Source organism: Oncorhynchus mykiss, chromosome 2 (genome assembly GCF_013265735.2).
Source record: "Oncorhynchus mykiss isolate Arlee chromosome 2, USDA_OmykA_1.1, whole genome shotgun sequence".
Classification (NCBI taxonomy): domain Eukaryota; kingdom Metazoa; phylum Chordata; class Actinopteri; order Salmoniformes; family Salmonidae; genus Oncorhynchus; species Oncorhynchus mykiss.
This window is the reverse complement of record NC_048566.1, coordinates 63,741,925-63,761,416: the sequence shown is the minus strand read 5'-3', so window position 1 is coordinate 63,761,416 and position 19,492 is coordinate 63,741,925. Positions and strand designations below refer to the sequence as shown.

Below are 19,492 nucleotides of genomic sequence, written 5' to 3'. Positions count from 1 at the left end.
CAAAATGCTAATTTACGTGTCACCCACATCCGCACAAAGCTCTCTGGGAAAGAGAGTCCACTCGCTAAATAATTCAAGCCTGTTCTCTTCGCTGTGAACAAGATGCCGGCCGCCCATAAATTGCTTTTAGAGGAGGCTTTGCAGGACAGTCCTCAGGTAGGTCTATACTATTTAATGTTATGTGCTGTTTTTGAGAGGAAAGGTATTGTAGGAGATGCCAAATTGGGCAATCCGGCTCCACTGTTGTAGGCTAAAGTACTCTAGTCGACGATGAATGACAGCTTTGAATTGCCTGATTCTTAGAGGAATGTAGCCTATTCCACTCATTGGCCATGTATCCGATACAAAGTTGATACAATGTGTCACAAGTCGTTATTGTTATCAGGTACTAATCCCGCCTCTAATTTGCATATTGCTCGAGATTCGAGAAGGGCTTTCCCTGTCTAGTCATGAGCAGTGTCGTGATGAGTCGCGCATCGCCCAATTAGTAGTTCGGATGTCGATAAAGTCTGCGTCAAAACATCGATTAGTTGTTTATCGTGACAGTCACACTCTTCTTTGGACTAGTTTGGGGTGCGATTGACATGGATGATTTGTTTGACAAAATAAGTGTTCATATCTTTTGGTTCTGAAAATACCCCGATTCGGGCCTATTTTACGGGCTGTGGGAGGGGTTTTTGAGTATTAGAATCCATTGGAATTGGTCAATAGGCTAACCGACCCAACTATGGGACTTAATGGACGGCACATATGGAATATATTTTTTTAAGGCACTGACTAAACCTAATTGTCCTCAGTAGCTTTGGTGGTGTGGAGATGTAATCCAGTTAATCAGTTTAGTTTACTGTTTAAATAACACTATCTTAATAACGCTTACTGTAATACTACTTTATCAGTTAGGCTAAGAATATTCTTGATATCGTTCACTTGCAGACACAACCAAATGTAGGCTATATTTCTGTAGCCTATGCTATTTCACTAGCACTTATGCTACAATAGGCTGTGTGAGAAAAATCTAGCATACATGAAATCACATTATCTTGTCTTATTCATTATGTATGTGGTTTATGGCTGGCTCCTCTGAGTTTGATAAAAAATTCAACATTCCTGGGGTTTATGTCTAGCTCTGCATAGTTCTTCCTCTTCAAATCAATGAATCAATTAGAGTGAGTCACAGAACATGTCAAGACGCACATCTGTATTGTATCAGAGTTTTAACATTTTTATTAAATATTTATAATGATATATAATATGCAACACATTTTCCACCAAGAGGTTTCTGTGCCAATGCACTACACAACATAAAAAAAGCATACTGACTTCGAGCACTTCAACATCATCGTTTGCGTTTTCAACATCACAAAAAATAAACTGTCAATCTCAACAAACAGAAAATACACCCCTCCCTACCTTGTATGCTTACCCAGTGTCAAGCCAAGCCTTTGATAATCTCCTATAGTCACACATGTTTTTAGAAAGAAACCTCTGTTACAAAACACCAGTCATTAATTTCTGCGTTGATTGGATTGATTGATTTTTATTTTATTGGACAGTGTAAAAAATACATATTTACACAAATATTTTTTTTTTAAAGTGACCAGGATTTCACTATAAAGTCGGTCGACTTATTTCCATTGTGGTCCCTATGTTTTACATAAATATAAATATATATATATATATAGACGCCAAAAAATGCTTTACCTCCAGATGAGGGGGAAGTTTAAGTACAATTCTTACAAGCTTGTTTGGCTGGTAGCTTATTCTTTAGATCTCTGGGGCTGCTGGTGAACCATGATGTGCAGGCATAATCAAAGAGACACTGGACTAGCACACTTGTCAGAGTCTTTAGGATGTCTTTAGCTAGGTTTACATCCAATTGGTGACAGATTTTCATGTGAATATTCAATAATATTTCTAAAAACGATATGCCATTTCAGAGTTTAAAGCTTTGTGGGGGGGTTAATATAGTTAATATACATTAATTGTCTACCTCACGGTTCAGCTGTCAAATTTGAGCAATACATGTATCAGGGTATTGCATGCAAAGGCTAAGGTGTCCACTGTATGATATTAATATATTCAGTACCAGTCAAAAGTTTAGACACACCTACTGATTCAAGAGTTTTTCTTTATTTTTAGTATTTTCTACATTGTGGAATAATAGTGAAGACATTAAAATTATGAAATAACACATGGAATCATGTAGTAACCAAAAAAGTATTGGTCAAATATCCCTTATACAGCCTGGAGGTGTGTTGGGTCATTGTCCTGTTGAAAAACAAATGAAAGTCCCGCTAAGTGCAAACCAGATGGGACGGTGTATCGCTGCAGAATGCTGTGGTAGCCATGCTGATTAAGTGTGCCTTGAATTCTAAATAAATCACAGACCGTGTCATGAACAGAGCACCATCACACCTCCTCCTCTATGCTTCACGGTGGGAACCACACATGCAGAGATAATCCGTTCACCTACTCTGCGTCTCACAAAGACAAAGTGGTTGGAACAAAAAATCTCATATTTGGACTCATCATACCAAAGGACAGATTTCCAACGGTCTTATGTCCACTGCTCATGTTTCTTGTCCCAAGCAAGTCTTTTATTATTATTGGTGTCCTTTCGTAGTGGTTTCTTTGCAGCAATTCAAACATGAAGGAGTGATTCACGCAGTCTCCTCTGAACAGTTAATGTTGAGATGTGTCTGTTACTTGAACCCTGTGAAGCATTTATTTGGGCTGCAATTTCTGAGACTGGTAACTCTAATGAACATATCCTCTGCAGCAGTGGTAACTCTGGGTATTCCTTTCCTGTGGCGGTCCTCATGAGCCAGTTTCATCATAGCGCTTGATGGTTTTTGTGACTGCACTTGAAGAAACTTTCAAAATTCTTGACATCCACATTGACTGACCTTCATGTCTTAAAGTAATGGACTGTTGTTTCTCTTTGCTTATTTGAGCAGTTCTTGCCATAATATGGACTTGGTATTTTACCAAATAGGGCTATCTTCTGTATACCACCCCTACCTTGTCACAACATAACCAATTGGCTCAAATGCATTAAGAAGAAAATAAATTCCACAAATGTACTTTTAACAAGGCACACCTGTTAATTGAAATGCATTCCAGGTGACTACCTCATGAAGCTGGTTGAGAGAATGTGTGCAAAGCTGTCAAGGCAAAGGGTGGCTAATTTGAAAAATCTCAATAAAATATATTTTGATTTGTTTTTTTGGTTACTGCATGATTCCAAATGTTATTTCATAGTTTGTCTTCACTATTATTCTACAATGTAGAAAATATTCAAAATAAAGAACCTTGAATGAGTAGGTGTCTAAACTTTTGACTAGTACTGTACATGTATACAGTTGTGGCCAAATTTTTTGAGAATGACAGAAATACATTTTCAAATTCTGCTGCCACGGTTTGTATGATCCATTTATCGGATCATGAAGAACTTCAAGGAGAGCGGTTCAATTGTTGTGAAGAAGGCTTCAGGGCGCCCTAGAAAGTCCAGCAAGCGCCAGGACCGTCTCCTAAAGTTGATTCAGCTGCAGGATCGGGGCACCACCAGTACAGAGCTTGCTCAGGAATTGCAGCAGGCAGGTGTGAGTGCATCTGCACGCACAGTGAGGCGAAGTCTTTTCGGGGATGGCCTGGTGTCAAGAAGAACAGCAAAGAAGCCACTTCTCTCCTGGAAAAACATCAGGGACAGACTGACATTCTGCAAAAGGTACAGGGATTGGACTACTGAGGACTGGGGTAAAGTCATTTTCTCTGATGAATCCCTTTTCCGATTGTTTGGGGCATCAGGAAAAAAGCTTGTCTGGAGAAGACTAGGTGAGCACTACCATTAGTCCTGTGTCCTGCCAACAGTACAGCATCCTGAGACCATTCATGTGTGGGGTTGCTTCTCAGCCAAGGGAGTGGGCTCACTCACAATTTTGCCTAAGAACACAGCCATGAATAAAGAATGGTATCAACACATCCTCCGAGAGCAACTTCTCCCAACCATCCAGGAACAGTTTGGTGACGAACAATGCCTTATCCAGCATGATGGAGCACCTTGCCATAAGGCCAAAGTGATAACTAAGTGGCTCTGGGAACAAAACATCAATATTTTGGGTCAATGGCCAGGAAACTCCACAAATTCGGACAAACTCTAAGCATTGATTATGCAAGAATGGGCTGCCATCAGTCAGGATGTGGCCCAGAAGTTAATTAACAGCATACCAGGGCGGATTGCAGAGGTCTTGAAAAAGAAGGGTCATCACTGCAAATATTGACTTTTTGCATCAACTTCATGTAATTGTCAATAAAAGCCTTTGCCACTTAGGAAATGCTTGTAATTATACTTCAGTATTCCATAGTAACATCTGACAAAAATATCTAAAGACACTGAAGCAACAAACTTTGTGGAAATTAATATTTGTGTCATTCTCAACTTTTGGCCACGACTGTACATACATGCCTACATACAGGAGGAGAAGCTTAGGCCTAACCCCAGAGCGACAGAGCATGGTGGCATGCATTTATTTTTGTCACATGGCTTCTCCTATACAGACGTACAGAAGGAGGGTAATTTTCAATCAGAAAATATTGCATCAAGATAACTATCAAGTTCAACTGTCGCAGTCAGTTGGAGCGCCGGGGCGCACTGCCTTCATGTCATAGGCCTGCAGTAGCTAACGCTTAATAATATCCACACCATACCAAACCTTTACAAACATTTCTAAACTTTTATTAGGGTAATATCAAAAGTAAGTATAGCCATTGTTTATAGGGAAAATACGAGCAGACGAGCGAAAGTAAACCAGGGAAAAACGCACAACCCTTCCCTGTGCCCCTGAAAAAAATGCGCTACCCTCCCTTATTTTGGGCCACCCCTTTACATTTCGATCTGTTCCTTACCACACCACACCTTTTATTGAAACAATTACAGGTTAAAAACAGGTGAACAATCAGGCTAAAGGTCTTAAAAGCCCGACAATTAGGCTTATATCAGTGCCTGTCTGCCTGTTGATCCTATTGTCATTCTCAGTCTGCCTGGCTGTCAATGATCATATATTTCAGTATGTCCCTCTGTCTGCTTCAGACTCGCTCCTTGCTCAGTGTGTTTGAGGAAGATGCGGGAACACTCACAGACTACACCAACCAGCTGCTTCAGTCTATGCAGAGGGTTTATGGAGCCCAGGTAACACACACACGCACGAACAAAAGCCTGTGTTCAATCCAATTTCAAGAGTCATAGATTTTTTTTACGAGAGCATACTATAGCTTAGTTTGCATGATGTGTGCCGTTTCTGATAGTTAGTTTCCTGTAAGAGGGGTCATCTAGGGGATAAACTGCTAATAACATCACTTCCTGTGTTTGTCAGAGTGAGATGGGATTGGCTACAGAACAGCTGTCCAGTCAGCTACTGGAATATGAGAAGCAAGTAAGTATTTTCTTACTGAGCATATTGGACAACAATCATGCGCTTAACTGCAGTGTATTGTGATGCAACCTGCTGCCTAACGTTATTTCAGAAAGCACAAAACTCTGCATTCTACCATTGGATTTATAAGCATATTGGCCTTTTCACAGGAGAAGGTAACATGCCAGCACTGAGAATTGTGTATTTTTCACATAATAGCCTCAAGTGTATTACTCTTTGGAATGTGCTACAGGAAGTGCTCTTTGAATGTTTAAAATCTCTTAAGGATAAGGGGGCACTTTTCACGTCCGGATGAAAAGCGGGCCCAAAGTAAACTGCCTGCTACTCAGGCCCAGAAGCTAGGATATGCATATAATTGGTAGAGTTGGATAGAAAACTCTAAAGTTTCTAAAACTGTTAAAATTATGTCTGTGAGTATAACATAATTTATTTGGCAGGCGAAACCCCGAGGACAAACCATCCAGGAATAATTTTTTTTGAGGTCACTCTCTTTTCAATGGGTTTTCTATGTGGTGCTTGCAGTTCCTATCGCTTCCACTAGATGTCAGTCTTTAGAAATTGGTTGATGTTTTACCTTTGAGAAATTAAGAAGTAGGGCTGTTCAGAACGAGGGTCAAGTCTAGTGTACTGTTGTGGTTGGGGCGCATGACCTGAAAGCTCGCTCCACTTTGTTTTCGTCCGGTATTGTACACAGTTTATCCCATCTTAAATTGTATCGATTATTTACCTTTAAAAATACCTCAAGTTGGATTAGGAAAGTTGTTTGAAATGTTTGGATCAAGTTTACAGGTCAATATTAGATACTTTGTAGTCATGTTGTGCGAGTTGGAACCGGTGATTTTCTGGATCAAACGCGCCAAATAGATGGACATTTTGGAGATGTAATGACAGAATTTATCGAACAAAAGGACCATTTGTGATGTTTAATGGACATATTGGAGTGCCAACAGAAGATCTAAAGTCAGTCTTTTTTTCCTCCAGAATTTTGCCCTTGGTAAAGGTGACGAGGAGGTGATCAGCACACTGCAGCAATTTGCCAGAACTGTGGGGGAGGTGAGGCTCATGCATCAGTGCGTGTGTGTTTGTGTTACTGTGTTTGTGCACATATAGGGGATGTATTGCATGTATATGGGGGTTTAACAGTCTTGGAATCTATGGAGGTAAGAAGAAAACAAAAATTTGATATACCAAAAATATCCTCTCACATTTTTATAAATTGGGAGTTGAATAATATGTTTCCCCTTATCATTACAATGAACACATTTCATCATTGGAGCTTTGATAAATTCTCTGTAGAGGCTATGGGGCAGGCTGCCAGGATGAGAGAGGTAGATAGATGGGTGGAGGTGTAGCCAGATAGAGAATCACTCTGGCTGGCCTCGAGGTGTAGTCTAGTGGTGGTAGTGTTTGGATGGATGGACTGAGCAGCAGGGGGCCTTGCTAGCCTGTGGTGGAGTGGCATTAGAGCAGCCACAAAGAATGAAGTCATTGTTTGCCTTTCTAGCCCAACAACTCTGGCCTAGAGCATACATCCATCTCCCTGCAGGTTATACCTAATCCTGCTCTGACCTTTGTTTCACAGTCCACAATAAACTGAAGAGGTTTTAGGTTTTCAACAGTGTTTACTTGATAGATTATTTAGCATTTAGCCGCATAGGGTATTATGCTTAATATTAATAACAAATTACAGGATTAAATTAATCTGCAGACCAATAAAATGTGTTTTGGCTGGCTCTCAAATTGCAGGATGGAGATCACCACATTCTGATTCTGATCAGTCATTTTAAATAACTGCTTTTGAACTCATTTTTGAACAACAATCAATCAACCCCTGCTGTTTTCAGGGATGTTTTGATGTAAGGCTGAGTGTGTCTGTCTCTGTTCTACCCAGCTGAACACACTACACTCAGAGCTGGCCTCTCAGATGGCTGACAGAATGATTTTTCCCATGATCCAGTTCAGAGAGAAAGACCTTACAGGTAGACACAATTTACAAACACCTGCTTATCAGCCTGTTGCTTTCACACATTTTGAATACAATTTCCTTGTTTGATTCTGACTTTTTGCGTTGTCATGGTTTTTGACACTGAATCTCTATTTGACTTCTCAGAGATAAGCACATTAAGAGAAGTATTTGGCATCGCCTCTGATGGTATGTATGGGTTTCTCATTTGATATGATTTTGTTTTGGAGTTATAACACAGCAGCTGATCGTCAGACTCATGTCTACTCCTTCCCCTTCACAGAGCACGAGGCTGCCATGGTCAAGTACAGCAGACTGCCCAAGAAGAAGGAGAATGAGAAGGTAGTGATGTGTACTAGCCAAACTTCTAACAGTACAACAATGCACTAGAAGTGTCTGTAGAAGTGCCCCCCCCCCTGAACTAGATAATGCTTTGTGTCAGGTGTGAGATCCCTCCTAAACAGCTTGGGCTAATGTTCCTGTCGACCCAGGAAGGCCAGCAGACTAGTCTAGTTGCTATGTAACTGTTATTAATGTTTTTGTCAATTTGTTTTCTACTGTATTTAAATGCCACTTTAAACATGTACATGATACTGCAACCAAATGCCCCCATGGGGACGACAAAGTCAGTAAAGCTGGTACTATTAGATGACATGTGCTACTGTATAACTGCCTCATAATAGTTGAGAGGTCATGACATACTTCAGTTGAGGTGATGTTGCTCTGTTTAGCTCTCCCCCTGATTAACTGGGTATTTGGGTTATTAATTACTTGTGTGTGTTTGTGTCTCACAAACTACTGTGTTGTGGTGCAGGTGAAGGCAGAGTTGGTGGGGGAGGTGGCCTACTCCAGGAGGAAGCAGCACCAGGCCTCCATGCAGTATTACTGTGCCCTCAATGCCCTGCAGTACCGCAAGAGAGTAGCTATGCTGGAGCCCATGCTGGGATACACACAGGCCCAGGTACAACCAGCATAGCCAATACAAACACACACCCAAACCCCTACTACAAGTAGTAAACCAGTCGTTAAACCATACAACACACTTTATTCCTACCGTAAGTCAACTACAGTATGTGAATAAACCAGGATAGCACAGATTGCTGTGGTCCAATAGCAAGTCAGAACTGGAGAAGCAATGAATGCACAGATGTTTTCTGTCTGTGTCCCCCTCAGATCCATTTCTATAAGAAAGGCATGGATCTAGTCTCAAAGAAAATGGACAGCTTCCTGGTGTCAGTGTCCAGCATGACACAAAGTATCCAGGCTCAGTTGGACTCGGAGGCTGAGGCCATGCGTTTGACCCAGCGAGAGCTGCTCTCCATGGAGGATACTGTGTACATGCCTGACCGTGACTCCGTCCCAGTCAACCGCACGCTTATACAGAAGGCAGGCTACCTCAATATCAGGAAGTAAGGATAACTTTCATTGTTTCAAGGGTGTTTTCTTAAATTGGGTCTACCAGTATCTGATGTCTCTTCTCCTTGTTTGATGGTTTCAGGTCTGTCTGGTGTTCACAGGGCTTTTTTATTCCCTATCAAATGACACTTTAGCTGCGCCTGTTTTAATCCATTAAACTCCAATAAAAATGTGTCTCAATGTTACACTCATTGTACTTCAGAGAAAACAATTTGTTTGTCAGCTACAATTCTAGTTACATATAAGAAGGTAGAATTGCCGAACCAACATTGTTAAGGGAGGCAGGTAGCCTAGCGGTTAAGAGCATTGGGACTAGAACCGAAAGATCGCTGATTCAAATTCCCGAGCCGACTAGGTGACAAATCTGTCGATGTGCCCTTGAGCAAGGCACTTAACCCTAATTGCTCCTGTAATCGCTCTGGATAAGAGCGTCTGTTAAATTATTAAATGTTAAATTAAAATGCCAGAGCTGTCAGATGCAGTCTTTTCCTCATAAACTTTGCCAGACTTTGACAACTGTCTGCAGCACAAAATAAAAGGTTCTGCAGAAAGCAATTTTATTTAATGACACATCCGTGTCATCCATACATAATTGTAGAGAAGTTTCTTGATTTGACTTCTCAGCACTTTCTGAGTGCTTTTGCTGTAGATTTCCAATTTTAGGTCCATTTACTGAGTCATTAAGACAGCAGCTGCTCCAAATCTGTGACCTGGGGTGTATTCACTAGGAACAAAACGGAAGCAAACAGGTCAAACGGCAGGAGGGACTGCCTGCATGCTTGTTCTCGTTTTCAAAAGTTTTTGCTATGGTGTACACTAATGAATACGGTCCTGTCCTGCTTTCCCTCACAGTAAGACGGGCCTGGTGACAACCGCCTGGGACCGCCTTTACTTCTTTACCCAGGGAGGGAACCTCATGTGCCAGCCGCGAGGGGCTGTGGCAGGGGGTATGGTGCTGGACCTGGATAACAGCTCCGTCATGGCCGTAGAGTGCGAGGACAGACGCTACTGTTTTCAGATCACCTCCCCCTCCGGTAAAACGTACGCTAAACCTTCACTGAACCTCCCCAAGACCAACACAGAGTTGTGAGAATAAGTTGTATTGTCTTACAAAACAATGTGCTTTAATTTTGTTCTTGTGATGTTGCAGGTCAATGATTTTACAAGCAGAGAGCAAAAAGGAATATGAGGAGGTATGTATCATATCAGTCAAATCTTTTGTATCAGTTTGTTTTCTAGGCTTCTTTCATCCATGTGTTAAAAGCCATTGCTACACATTCATTCATGTTTGTTTTTCTGGCCTGCTTGTCACAAGCTGCATTAGAGGAACTATTTGAAATTTCTGATGTTTGTTGAGAGATGGCTGCCTAATACTAACTTCTGTTTCTTCTCCCCAGTGGATTTGCACTTTGAACAACATTTCCCGACAGATCTACCTGACAGACAACCCTGAGGTAAATTAGTCGTGGCCAAAAGTTTTGAGAATGACACAAATATTAATTTTCAAAGTTTGCTGCTTCAGTGTCTTTAGATATTTTTCTCAGATGTTACTATGGAATACTGAAGTATAATTACAAGCATTTCATAAGTGTCAAAGGCTTTTATTGACAATTACATGAAGTTGATGCAAAGAGTCAATATTTGAGGTGTTGACCCTTCTTTTTCAAGACCTCTGCAATCCGCCCTGGTATGCTGTCAATTAACTTCTGGGCCACATCCTGACTGATGGCAGCCTATTCTTGCATAATCAATGCTTAGTTTGTCAGATTTTGTGGGGTTTCGTTTGTCCACACGCCTCTTAAGGATTGACCACAAGTTCTCAATGGGATTAAGGTCTGGGGAGTTTCTGGGCCATTGACCCAAAATATAGATGTTTTGTTCCCCGAGCCACTTAGTTATCACTTTTGCCTTATGGCAAGGTGCTCCATCATGCTGGATAAGGCATTGTTCGTCACCAAACTGTTCCTGGATGGTTGGGAGAAGTTGCTCTCGGAGGATGTGGCAAAATTGTGAGTGAGCCCACTCCCTTGGCTGAGAAGCAACCCCACACATGAATGGTCTCAGGATGCTTTACTGTTGGCATGACACAGGACTGATGGTAGCGCTCACCTTGTCTTCTCCGGACAAGCTTTTTTCCGGTTGCCCCAAACAATCGGAAAGAGGATTCAGAGAAAATGACCCCAGTCCTCAGCAGTCCAATCCCTGTACCTTTTGCAGAATGTCAGTCTGTTCTTGATGTTTTTCCTGGAGAGAAATGGCTTATTTGCTGCCCTTCTTGACACCAGGCATTCCTCCAAAAGTATTCGCCTCACTGCGTGTGGAGATCCACTCATACCTGCCTGCTGCCAATCCTTAGCAAGCTCTGTACTGGTGGTAACCCGATCCCGCATCTGAATCAACTTTAGGAGACGGTCCTTGTGCTTGCTGGACTTTCTTTGGCGCCCTGAAGCCTTCTTCACAACAATTGAACCACTCTCCTTGAAGTTCTTGATGATTCGATAAATGGTTGACTTAGGTGCAATCTTACTGGCAGAAATATCCTTGCCTGTGAAGTCCTTTTTGTGCAAAGCAATGATGGCGGCATGTGTTTCCTTGCAGTTAACCATGATTGACAGAGGAAGAACAATGATTCAAAGCACCACCCTCCTTTTGAAGCTTCCAGTCTGTTATTTGAACTCAATCAGCATGACAGAGTGATCTCCAGCCTTGTCCTCGTCAACACTCACACCTGTGTTAACGAGAGAATCATTGACATGATGTCCGCTGGTCCTTTTGTGGCAGGGCTGAAATGCAGTGGAAATGTTTTTTGGGGATTCAGTTCATTTGCATGGCAAAGAAAGACTTTGCAATGAATTGCAATTCATCTAATCACTCTTCAAAACATTCTGGAGTATATGCAAATTGCCATCATATAAACTGAGGCAGCAGACTTTGAAAATTAATATTTCTGTCATTCTCAAAACGTTTGGCCACGACTGTACATATTATATACCACCTCTAGCACCAGCTGGTTATAACGATACTTATCAACTAAAATATAGTGGTAAATCAGTCATTTTTCCTAGCACTTAAAAGCAGTTGTGATGAATAATCAATCTTAATTTGATCACCCTGTCGCAGGAGAACCTTTAAAAAGGCTTCTGAAGTTTGTAATCGCCACTTTGACATTTCAGACTTGATTTTCCCTTTTGAAAAATGTACCAACCCCTACACAAATGTCCATGAATTATAATTTACATAATTCACATTTCCTGATACTGCAGGATTATTGTCCTTCTGTAGCAAACTATCTCAAATTATGATCTTACATCTATTTGCATGTTGTGGTAAGGCGAAGACACACCCTTTTGTTTTTAAACCAAGCCCATTCTGAGTAGCAACAGGGCAATGCGACAGGATGTTTCCAGCTCCAGAGTCCGGTCTGGTCTGGTTTTGTGTTTAGCACATTTCCTGATTGTTTTAGAGATGATACTGTTGCTCCCATGAGATATGTCTGAACTGTGATTTAGTGTTTTATGACACAGACCTAGTCTTATCTAATGACCCTGAGGAGTCCACATTATCAGAGGCTGCTACTTCCACCCAGTTGAACTTCCACCCATTCCCCCTGCACATAGCAACACAGACGACCTATCTATACGGTGTGTGTATGTATGCTTATGTGTGTGTTCACCAGCGGGTTCTGCGCGCTTGGATGTGTGCTTTCCCATAATTTGTATACATTAACAAATGCATCGTCTGTTCTGTTGCTTCCTCTCTGCCCTCATGACTCCCTAGTGCCACTCTGTAATTTGTTGGCTTCTTATTACGTTTGGAATATTCTAAATCTGGCACAAATCAGACTAGGAAGTATGATGCAAACAACTGGTGGGTCAGTGTAAGGTCAAGTACTGCTTCCAATTGATACTTTTGATAGGCCTATATGGTGTACATAGCCTGTTATGTATTATGTCTGATATACAGTACCAGTCAAATGTTTGGACACACCTACTCATTCAAGGGTTTTCTTTATTTAGACTATTTTCTACATTGTAGAATAATAGTGCAGACATCAAATCTATGAAATAACACCTGTAGAATCATGTAGTAACCAAAAAAGGGTTTATTTTATATTTGAGATTCTTGAAAGTAGCCACCCTTTGCCTTGATGATAGCTTTGCACACTCTTGGTATTATCTCAACATTTCATTCTGAGTGGAATGGACCCTACAAGGTGTTGAAAGCGTTCCACAGGGATGCTGGCCCATGTTGACTACAATGCTTCCACAGTGTCAATTTGACTGGATGTCCTTTGGGTGGTGGACCCTTCTTGATACACACGGGAAACTGTTGAGCGTGAAAAACCCAGCAGCGTTGCAGTTCTAGACACAAACCAGTGCGCCTGGCACATAATACCATACCTCATTCTAAGGCACTTCAGTCTTTCCCATTCACCCTCTGAATGGCACACACTAAGTCTCAAAGCTTAAAAATCCTTCTTTAACCTGTCTCCTCCCCTTCATCTACACTGATTGAAGTGGATTTAACAAGTGACATCCATAAGGGATCATAGCTTTTACCTGGTCAGTCTGTCATGGAAGGAGCAGGTGTTCTTAATGTTTTGTACAGTCAGTGTATTTGATCACGGACGTCTGCTGTGCCTGCCTCAACCTATGTTTTCAATAGAATTAGCCAAACTACGCCCTTTTGTGGCATCATGTGTTACTCACAGAACATGTTAGGACTGTTATCATTATTACAGTGTAATGACAGAAGCTGCACCTTGTTCCCTTCTTTAGGCAGTGGCCATCAGACTGAACCAGACAGCCATCCAGGCGGTCACGCCCATCACCAGCTTTGAGAGGAGAGGGGAGGGCTCGCCCAACCCAGATAGGTTAGCCTCTCATGCAGAGGAAACGCCTTGGTTTTCCTGGAAAATAAAGTGTTGTCATGTGTTATTTCAGGAATGCTAATCGTGTCCTCATCACTTGTTTTTTGTATTTCTTTGTCACTCACTCTGCGTCTCTCTCGTCCTCTCCGCAGGGCTAAGCCAGGTGGGGTGCAGTCCTCTAGCAGTGCTCCAGAAGCAGAGGACCTTATAGTTCCAGGGACACCCATCCAGTTTGATATCATGCTGCCTGCCTCGGAGTTCCAGGACCAGAACAGGGTCGGAGGGAGGTAAAACCAACACCACAGGGGCTGGTGTGTCAGAACCATTTCCTGTTTGCTGATTTGTCTAATAATAGCTCTACCATGTTGAATAGTGTGCGTTTACTCCCTGACAGGCGTACAAACCCATTCGGAGAAACAGATGACGACTGCTCCCCTGAAAGCGATGGTAGGAGTGTCTCCAGTCCAGTTTATTGGTGCCATACTCTTGTGCACTACATATCCCATGATCCTTTGTCTCCTCATGCGTGTGCGTGTCTGCAGACTCCCTGCTGCAGCAGGTGTTTGCGGTGCGGTTCCTGGGCTCCATGGCGGTGCGTTCGGGACAAACCCAGGAAGTGATCTATGAGGCCATTAGACAGGTGCTGGCGGCTCGAGCCATCCACAACATCTTCAGAACCACAGAGTCCCATCTCATGGTCACCAGCAGCTGTCTCAGGTACAAACACAGGGCAGACAGGAGGCCCATGAAAGTGCCTAGGGAGCTTAACATTGCCACTATGTTGAGAAATTGTGTTTTCTTTACGACAGGTTGATTGACCCCCGGACACAAGTCACAAGAATCAGTGTAAGTTCCATGGAAATCTTACTTAGTTGACGCTGATCACTGTAGGTTGGTGGCACCTTAATTGGGGAGGACGGGAACGTGGTAATGGCACGAGTGGAATCAGTGTAATGGTATTAAACACATGGTTTGATGCCGTTTCAGCCATTCTTATGAGCCGTCCTCCCCTCAGCAGCCTCCACTGAATCTAATAGTAATCTGTGTATTGTCTGTTACCTAGTGCTTCATTCCTGGTGATGGCAGTAGGTATTCAGTATGAACAAATCTCCCCCCCACCAGTTCCAGCTACAGGAGGTGACCCAGTTTGCGGCCCACCAGGAGAACGGCAGGCTGATGGGCTTCGTGGTTGAGGGGCGAGACTGGAGCGAGGGGACCGAGGAGGGAGAGCCCTCCTTTAGTGCGTTTGTCTTCGAGAGCAACACGGAGGGAGAGAAGGTAGGTATCATAAAACACATTCATGTGTTGCATTCATTATGTGGGTTTATATGTCGTTTAATTGCCGTGGGTCAGTCAGTTTCAGTGTAATTCGTGTCATATCTTTTTTCACAGATATGTTACACGATAAGTTTGGGGAAGGATATTATAGAAGCAAAGAAGGTTTGTTTTAAAATCTACATTTTCGAATAACCCTATGTTTAGTATTTCTATGCATCTGAATCTCTCTCTCTCTGTGTGTGTGTGTGTGTGTAGGACCCGAAGGCTCTAGCTCAGCTGATGAAAAACATGCCTCTGACCAACGATGGCAAGTTCCTCCTGCTGGACAGTGAGACTGGTGACACGGCTAACGGAGGAGCACCGGATGAGGAGGAGTCTGAGGCCTAGCCATGCCTCATAGTACCAGGGGAGAGAGTCAGAGGTTCTCCCACAAAATGCCTCCTCACGTGGGGTTGCGATGTTCTCATGAGCCCTTCCCCTTTGCTCTAGTCTGGTACATGTTGACCAGGAAAACCCTCCTGGGTTTATATGGCATCTCTCACTCAGGACCACTGAAGTGATGTACAGTTACTAAAAGGGACAATGTTTAGGTTGACTATTTTATCCCTTTATTTTCCCTGGTGGAATTAATATCCTCAACCATCCTGTCAGTTTAAACTGTCAGTTGAAATCCCTCTCTCCAGCATGAATATGTTTACATTTCCTAGCTTTGAGTTTAGTGGTACTATTGTGTTAATAATGCTGCAGTATAATATTGTGTAGAGATGGCTGGCTATGATGACTTACATGTAGGTCTTTTCAGCAGCACTTCATATGACATTTATACTGTACATCTTTCATTCCTACGAGACCATATTGCACTTCCAAGGTTTCTATTTAATCAAAGGCTTGATGTCCGCGGCAGAATGCACTGACTTCAGACATTATCCGGCAACATTTCTGAAGTAAGGTTTTAATCTCAATGAAGGACGGGGGAAGGTACTGTATAGTCAGAATTTTGGCGTACCATGTGACGCTAAACTCCCATTCCTTGTTGTCTGGGAGGCAGCGATTAGAGAATGAAGAACGTGTTAATGCTCCAACCATATGTGTCTTCGAACAGTGGGCATGGTGGCATAGAAGCCTGTTTGGGAGTATGAATGAGTCATGGTAGGGCAGAAACCAAAATGCAGAACCCATACTGCCATACAGTAAGATGATAGGCACATTGTGCAAAACATTGTCCCGTCCATTTCCTTAATGCTATTTTGTATTTTATAAACCACTACCTATAGAATCTGCTTGGAGCTTTATTTACTTACTAGTCGGGCTTCGGATGGTACTTGGTCTGTGAAAATATTTGTCAATTTTTTTTTCCCAACGGCCTTTACAAAGTAAATATGACATATGTCAAACATTGAAGATTGCATAGAGGTCTGTTATTTTCTGAATCAGTATAATATGAGAGATACAGCGCATGAATTATTTTATGACGTGCTTCCAGTGGGAAGGTGTCTAGACTGTCTGCCTTTGGTACTGAACCAGATTCAGATACAGAATATCTCCTGACTTGTTCCATTAACCAATTGCAAGTAAGTAGAATGTCTACCATTCACCAATAGAGAAATGCTAACCTAAACAAGACTAAGGCCTAGATTCAATCGGATCAAGCGTTAACCGGCGATAGCAGACAGCTCCATAGCGGATGTTTTGGAGGGGGAACTGCGTTCGTACCGTTGAATCGGTGAGCAGCTGCTCTTGCTTGATTAATCTCGACCCGGGCACCTGTGTAGGCTTGTTTTTCACCGCCAGCTGCGCCATTCAAAGCCGACGGAGAAGTCGGCTCAAAACAAAAGTGCCATAATTAAGCACGTGGAGTAATGAGTAGGATTGTGTGTTTTCACCTGCAAAAGAAAACGAGTTTGAAAATTCAAACATTTTATGGAAAAGGGATGTATGTTTCTGGACGATGCACCCATGCTGTTGATAACATGATAGAGTGGTGTAAATTACTGTTTGATTTGAGAAGGACTCTCCCTCACTGCTTTTGCCCGTTTACGTCACGGGCCATAGACCTGTGCCCCGCGGCTCAACATTGACGAATCCGACCATTGTTACAAAGCCACACCCGCCCCACTCGATTTAGAAGTTTAGAACAAGAAAGTGTAGGCTATAAAGAAATAATTACACCCAAATTGAAAATCATTAAACTAAATAAAGTGAATTTCTAATCAGCCTAATAAACAAGGCTGTGTGGGATTTATTAAATTAGACTGTGTGCAGCCAGTGGCAATGTCCACTGTGGGTTTAATGCCAGGAGCCGCTTATGAATATGACAGCTCTAACAGGCGACACCAAAAACAACCGCTATGTGGATGTCGGCTAAAGCGGTTCTGATTGAATTGAACCTTAAGGGCTTGTAAACTCAGCAAAAAAAATAAACATCCTCACTGTCAACAGTGTTTATTTTCAGCAAACTTAACATGTGTAAATATTTGTATGAACATAAAGATTCAACAGACATCCTGAACAAGTTCCACAGACATGTGACTAACAAATGGAATAATGTGTCCCTGAACAAAGGGGGGAGATCAAAATCAAAAGTAACAGTCAGTATCTGGTGTGGCCACCAGCTGCATTAAGTACTGCAGTGCATCTCCTCCTCATGGACTGCATCAGATGTGCCAGTTCTTCCATCAAGGCACCTGCAAGATCCCCGGACATTTCTGGGGGGAATGGCCCTAGCCCTCAACCTCCGTTCCAACAGGTCCCAGACGTGCTCAATGGGATTGAGATCTGGGCTCGTCGTTAGCCGTGGCAGAACACTGACATTCCTGTCTTGCAGGAAATCGCGCACAGAACGAGCAGTATGGCTGATGGCATTGTCATGCTGGAGGGTCATGTCAGGATGAGCCTGCAGGAAGGGTACCACATGAGGGAGGAGGTCTTCCCTGAAACACACAGCGTTGAGATTGCCTGCTATGACAACAAGCTCAGTCCGAGGACGCTGTGATACACCGCCCCAGACCATGACGGACCCTCCATCTCCAAATCGACCCCACTTCAGAGTACAGGCCTCGGTGTAACGCTCATTCCTTCGCCGATAAACGCGAATCCGACCATCACCCCTGGTGAGAAACCGCGACTCATCAGTGAAGAGCACTTTTTGCCAGTCCTGTCTGGTCCAGCGACGGTGGGTTTGTGCCCATAGGCGACGTTGTTGGCAGTGATGTCTGGTGAGGACCTGCCTTACAACAGGTCTACAAGCCCTCAGTCTAGCCTCTCTCAGCCTATTGCGGACAGTCTGAGCACTGATAAGGGGATTGTGTGTTCCTGGTGTAACTCGGGCAGTTGTTGTTGCCATCCGGTACCTGTCCCGCAGGTGTGATGTTCGGATGTACCGATCCTGGGCAGGTGTTGTTACATGTGGTCTGCCACTGCGAGGACGATCAGCTGTCCCTCCTGTCTCCCTGTAGCACTGTCTTAGGCGTCTCACAGTACAAACATTGCAATTTATTGCCCTGGCCACATCTGCAGTCCTCATGCCTCCTTGCAGCATGCCTAAAGCACATTCACTCAGATGAGCAGGGACCCTGTGCATCTTTCTTCTGGTGTTTTTCAGAGTCAGCAGAAAGGCCTCTTTAGTGTCCTAAGTTTTCATAACTGTGACCTTAATTGCCTACCGTCTGTAAGCTGTGTGTCTTAACGACCGTTCCACAGGTGCATGTTCATTAATTGTTTATGGTTCATTGAACAAGCATGGGAAACACTGTTTAAACTCTTTACAATGAAGTTATTTGGATTTTTACGAATTCTTTGAAAGACAGGGTCCTGAAAAAGGGACGTTTCTTTTTGTGCTGAGTTTATTTCAACTAAACGTCATGTATGCACCATTTCTGAATGGGAGATGTTTTTTTTTATTATTATTGTGGAATAATAATGACAATTGGTCAAAGCTTGACTCTGCGTGGACCGCAAGGACACCACAGTGTTGACCAAGGTGTTTACTTGCATGCTGAGTTGGCAGCTTTAAAACAGCTTGTACTGTGTGTTATTCTTAGTCTGTCATTATCAGGCCGAACTCCATTCCCTCCTTTTCCCTCAAGGGCTCTCGTGACATTCTGTTTTAAATGGCTGTGTCTAGACAGATGGTTTTGCCTTCCTGCAATTGTTTACTCCTTAAAACATGAAGGAGATAGTTGAGGGGCGAATCCTTACTTCCACTTAAGTTTTGTATTAATGTCAATGGGAGACTAAGTGAAAATTTGACTTAAATGGAAGTTACGATTCAACCCTAGAGAGGATCAATCTTCTGTAATCCTCCTTAGTGTCTGCCCTTCATATTGCTCAGACTTCCTTGTGTTCCTTCTGCTTTAAGTAAAATGCACAGTCAGGGAAGTTATATACAAGCGATCTGGAAAATGTTTAAAAAAATGCAAGTGCAATGCTCTCTTTTGCAAATGACCTTTGGTTGTATATGACAGTGCTCCCTCCCACATAACTTTACATTCATTGTTTGACCTATAGTTTTCCAAAAAATGTTAACATGCTATC

General features: G+C 42.7%; 1 protein-coding gene across 1 annotated transcript; it reads left to right on the top strand.

Annotated features, from left to right (window-relative positions):
- The first annotated feature begins 3 nt into the window (after nucleotides 1-3).
- appl2 (adaptor protein, phosphotyrosine interaction, PH domain and leucine zipper containing 2) lies at nucleotides 4-16,367 on the top strand. Its single transcript, XM_021567947.2, has 20 exons — nucleotides 4-156; nucleotides 5,090-5,188; nucleotides 5,373-5,432; nucleotides 6,414-6,485; nucleotides 7,324-7,411; nucleotides 7,543-7,584; nucleotides 7,679-7,737; nucleotides 8,210-8,356; nucleotides 8,569-8,804; nucleotides 9,664-9,852; nucleotides 9,962-10,004; nucleotides 10,209-10,265; nucleotides 13,590-13,684; nucleotides 13,834-13,968; nucleotides 14,076-14,128; nucleotides 14,224-14,398; nucleotides 14,491-14,527; nucleotides 14,804-14,959; nucleotides 15,074-15,121; nucleotides 15,215-16,367. The coding sequence occupies exons 1-20, from the start codon at nucleotides 103-105 to the stop codon at nucleotides 15,344-15,346; spliced, it is 1,977 nt and encodes a 658-aa protein (XP_021423622.2). The 5' UTR covers nucleotides 4-102; the 3' UTR covers nucleotides 15,347-16,367.
- The last annotated feature ends 3,125 nt before the right edge of the window (nucleotides 16,368-19,492 follow it).

Bases quoted from the DNA above. Each gene is read 5' to 3' on its own strand.
- appl2 (XM_021567947.2), top strand. From the start codon at position 103: ATGCCGGCCGCCCATAAATTGCTTTTAGAGGAGGCTTTGCAGGACAGT. The intron at 7,412-7,542 runs GTAGACACAATT...TTGACTTCTCAG, and splicing joins CAGAGAGAAAGACCTTACAG to AGATAAGCACATTAAGAGAA. The intron at 14,960-15,073 runs GTAGGTATCATA...CTTTTTTCACAG, and splicing joins GCAACACGGAGGGAGAGAAG to ATATGTTACACGATAAGTTT.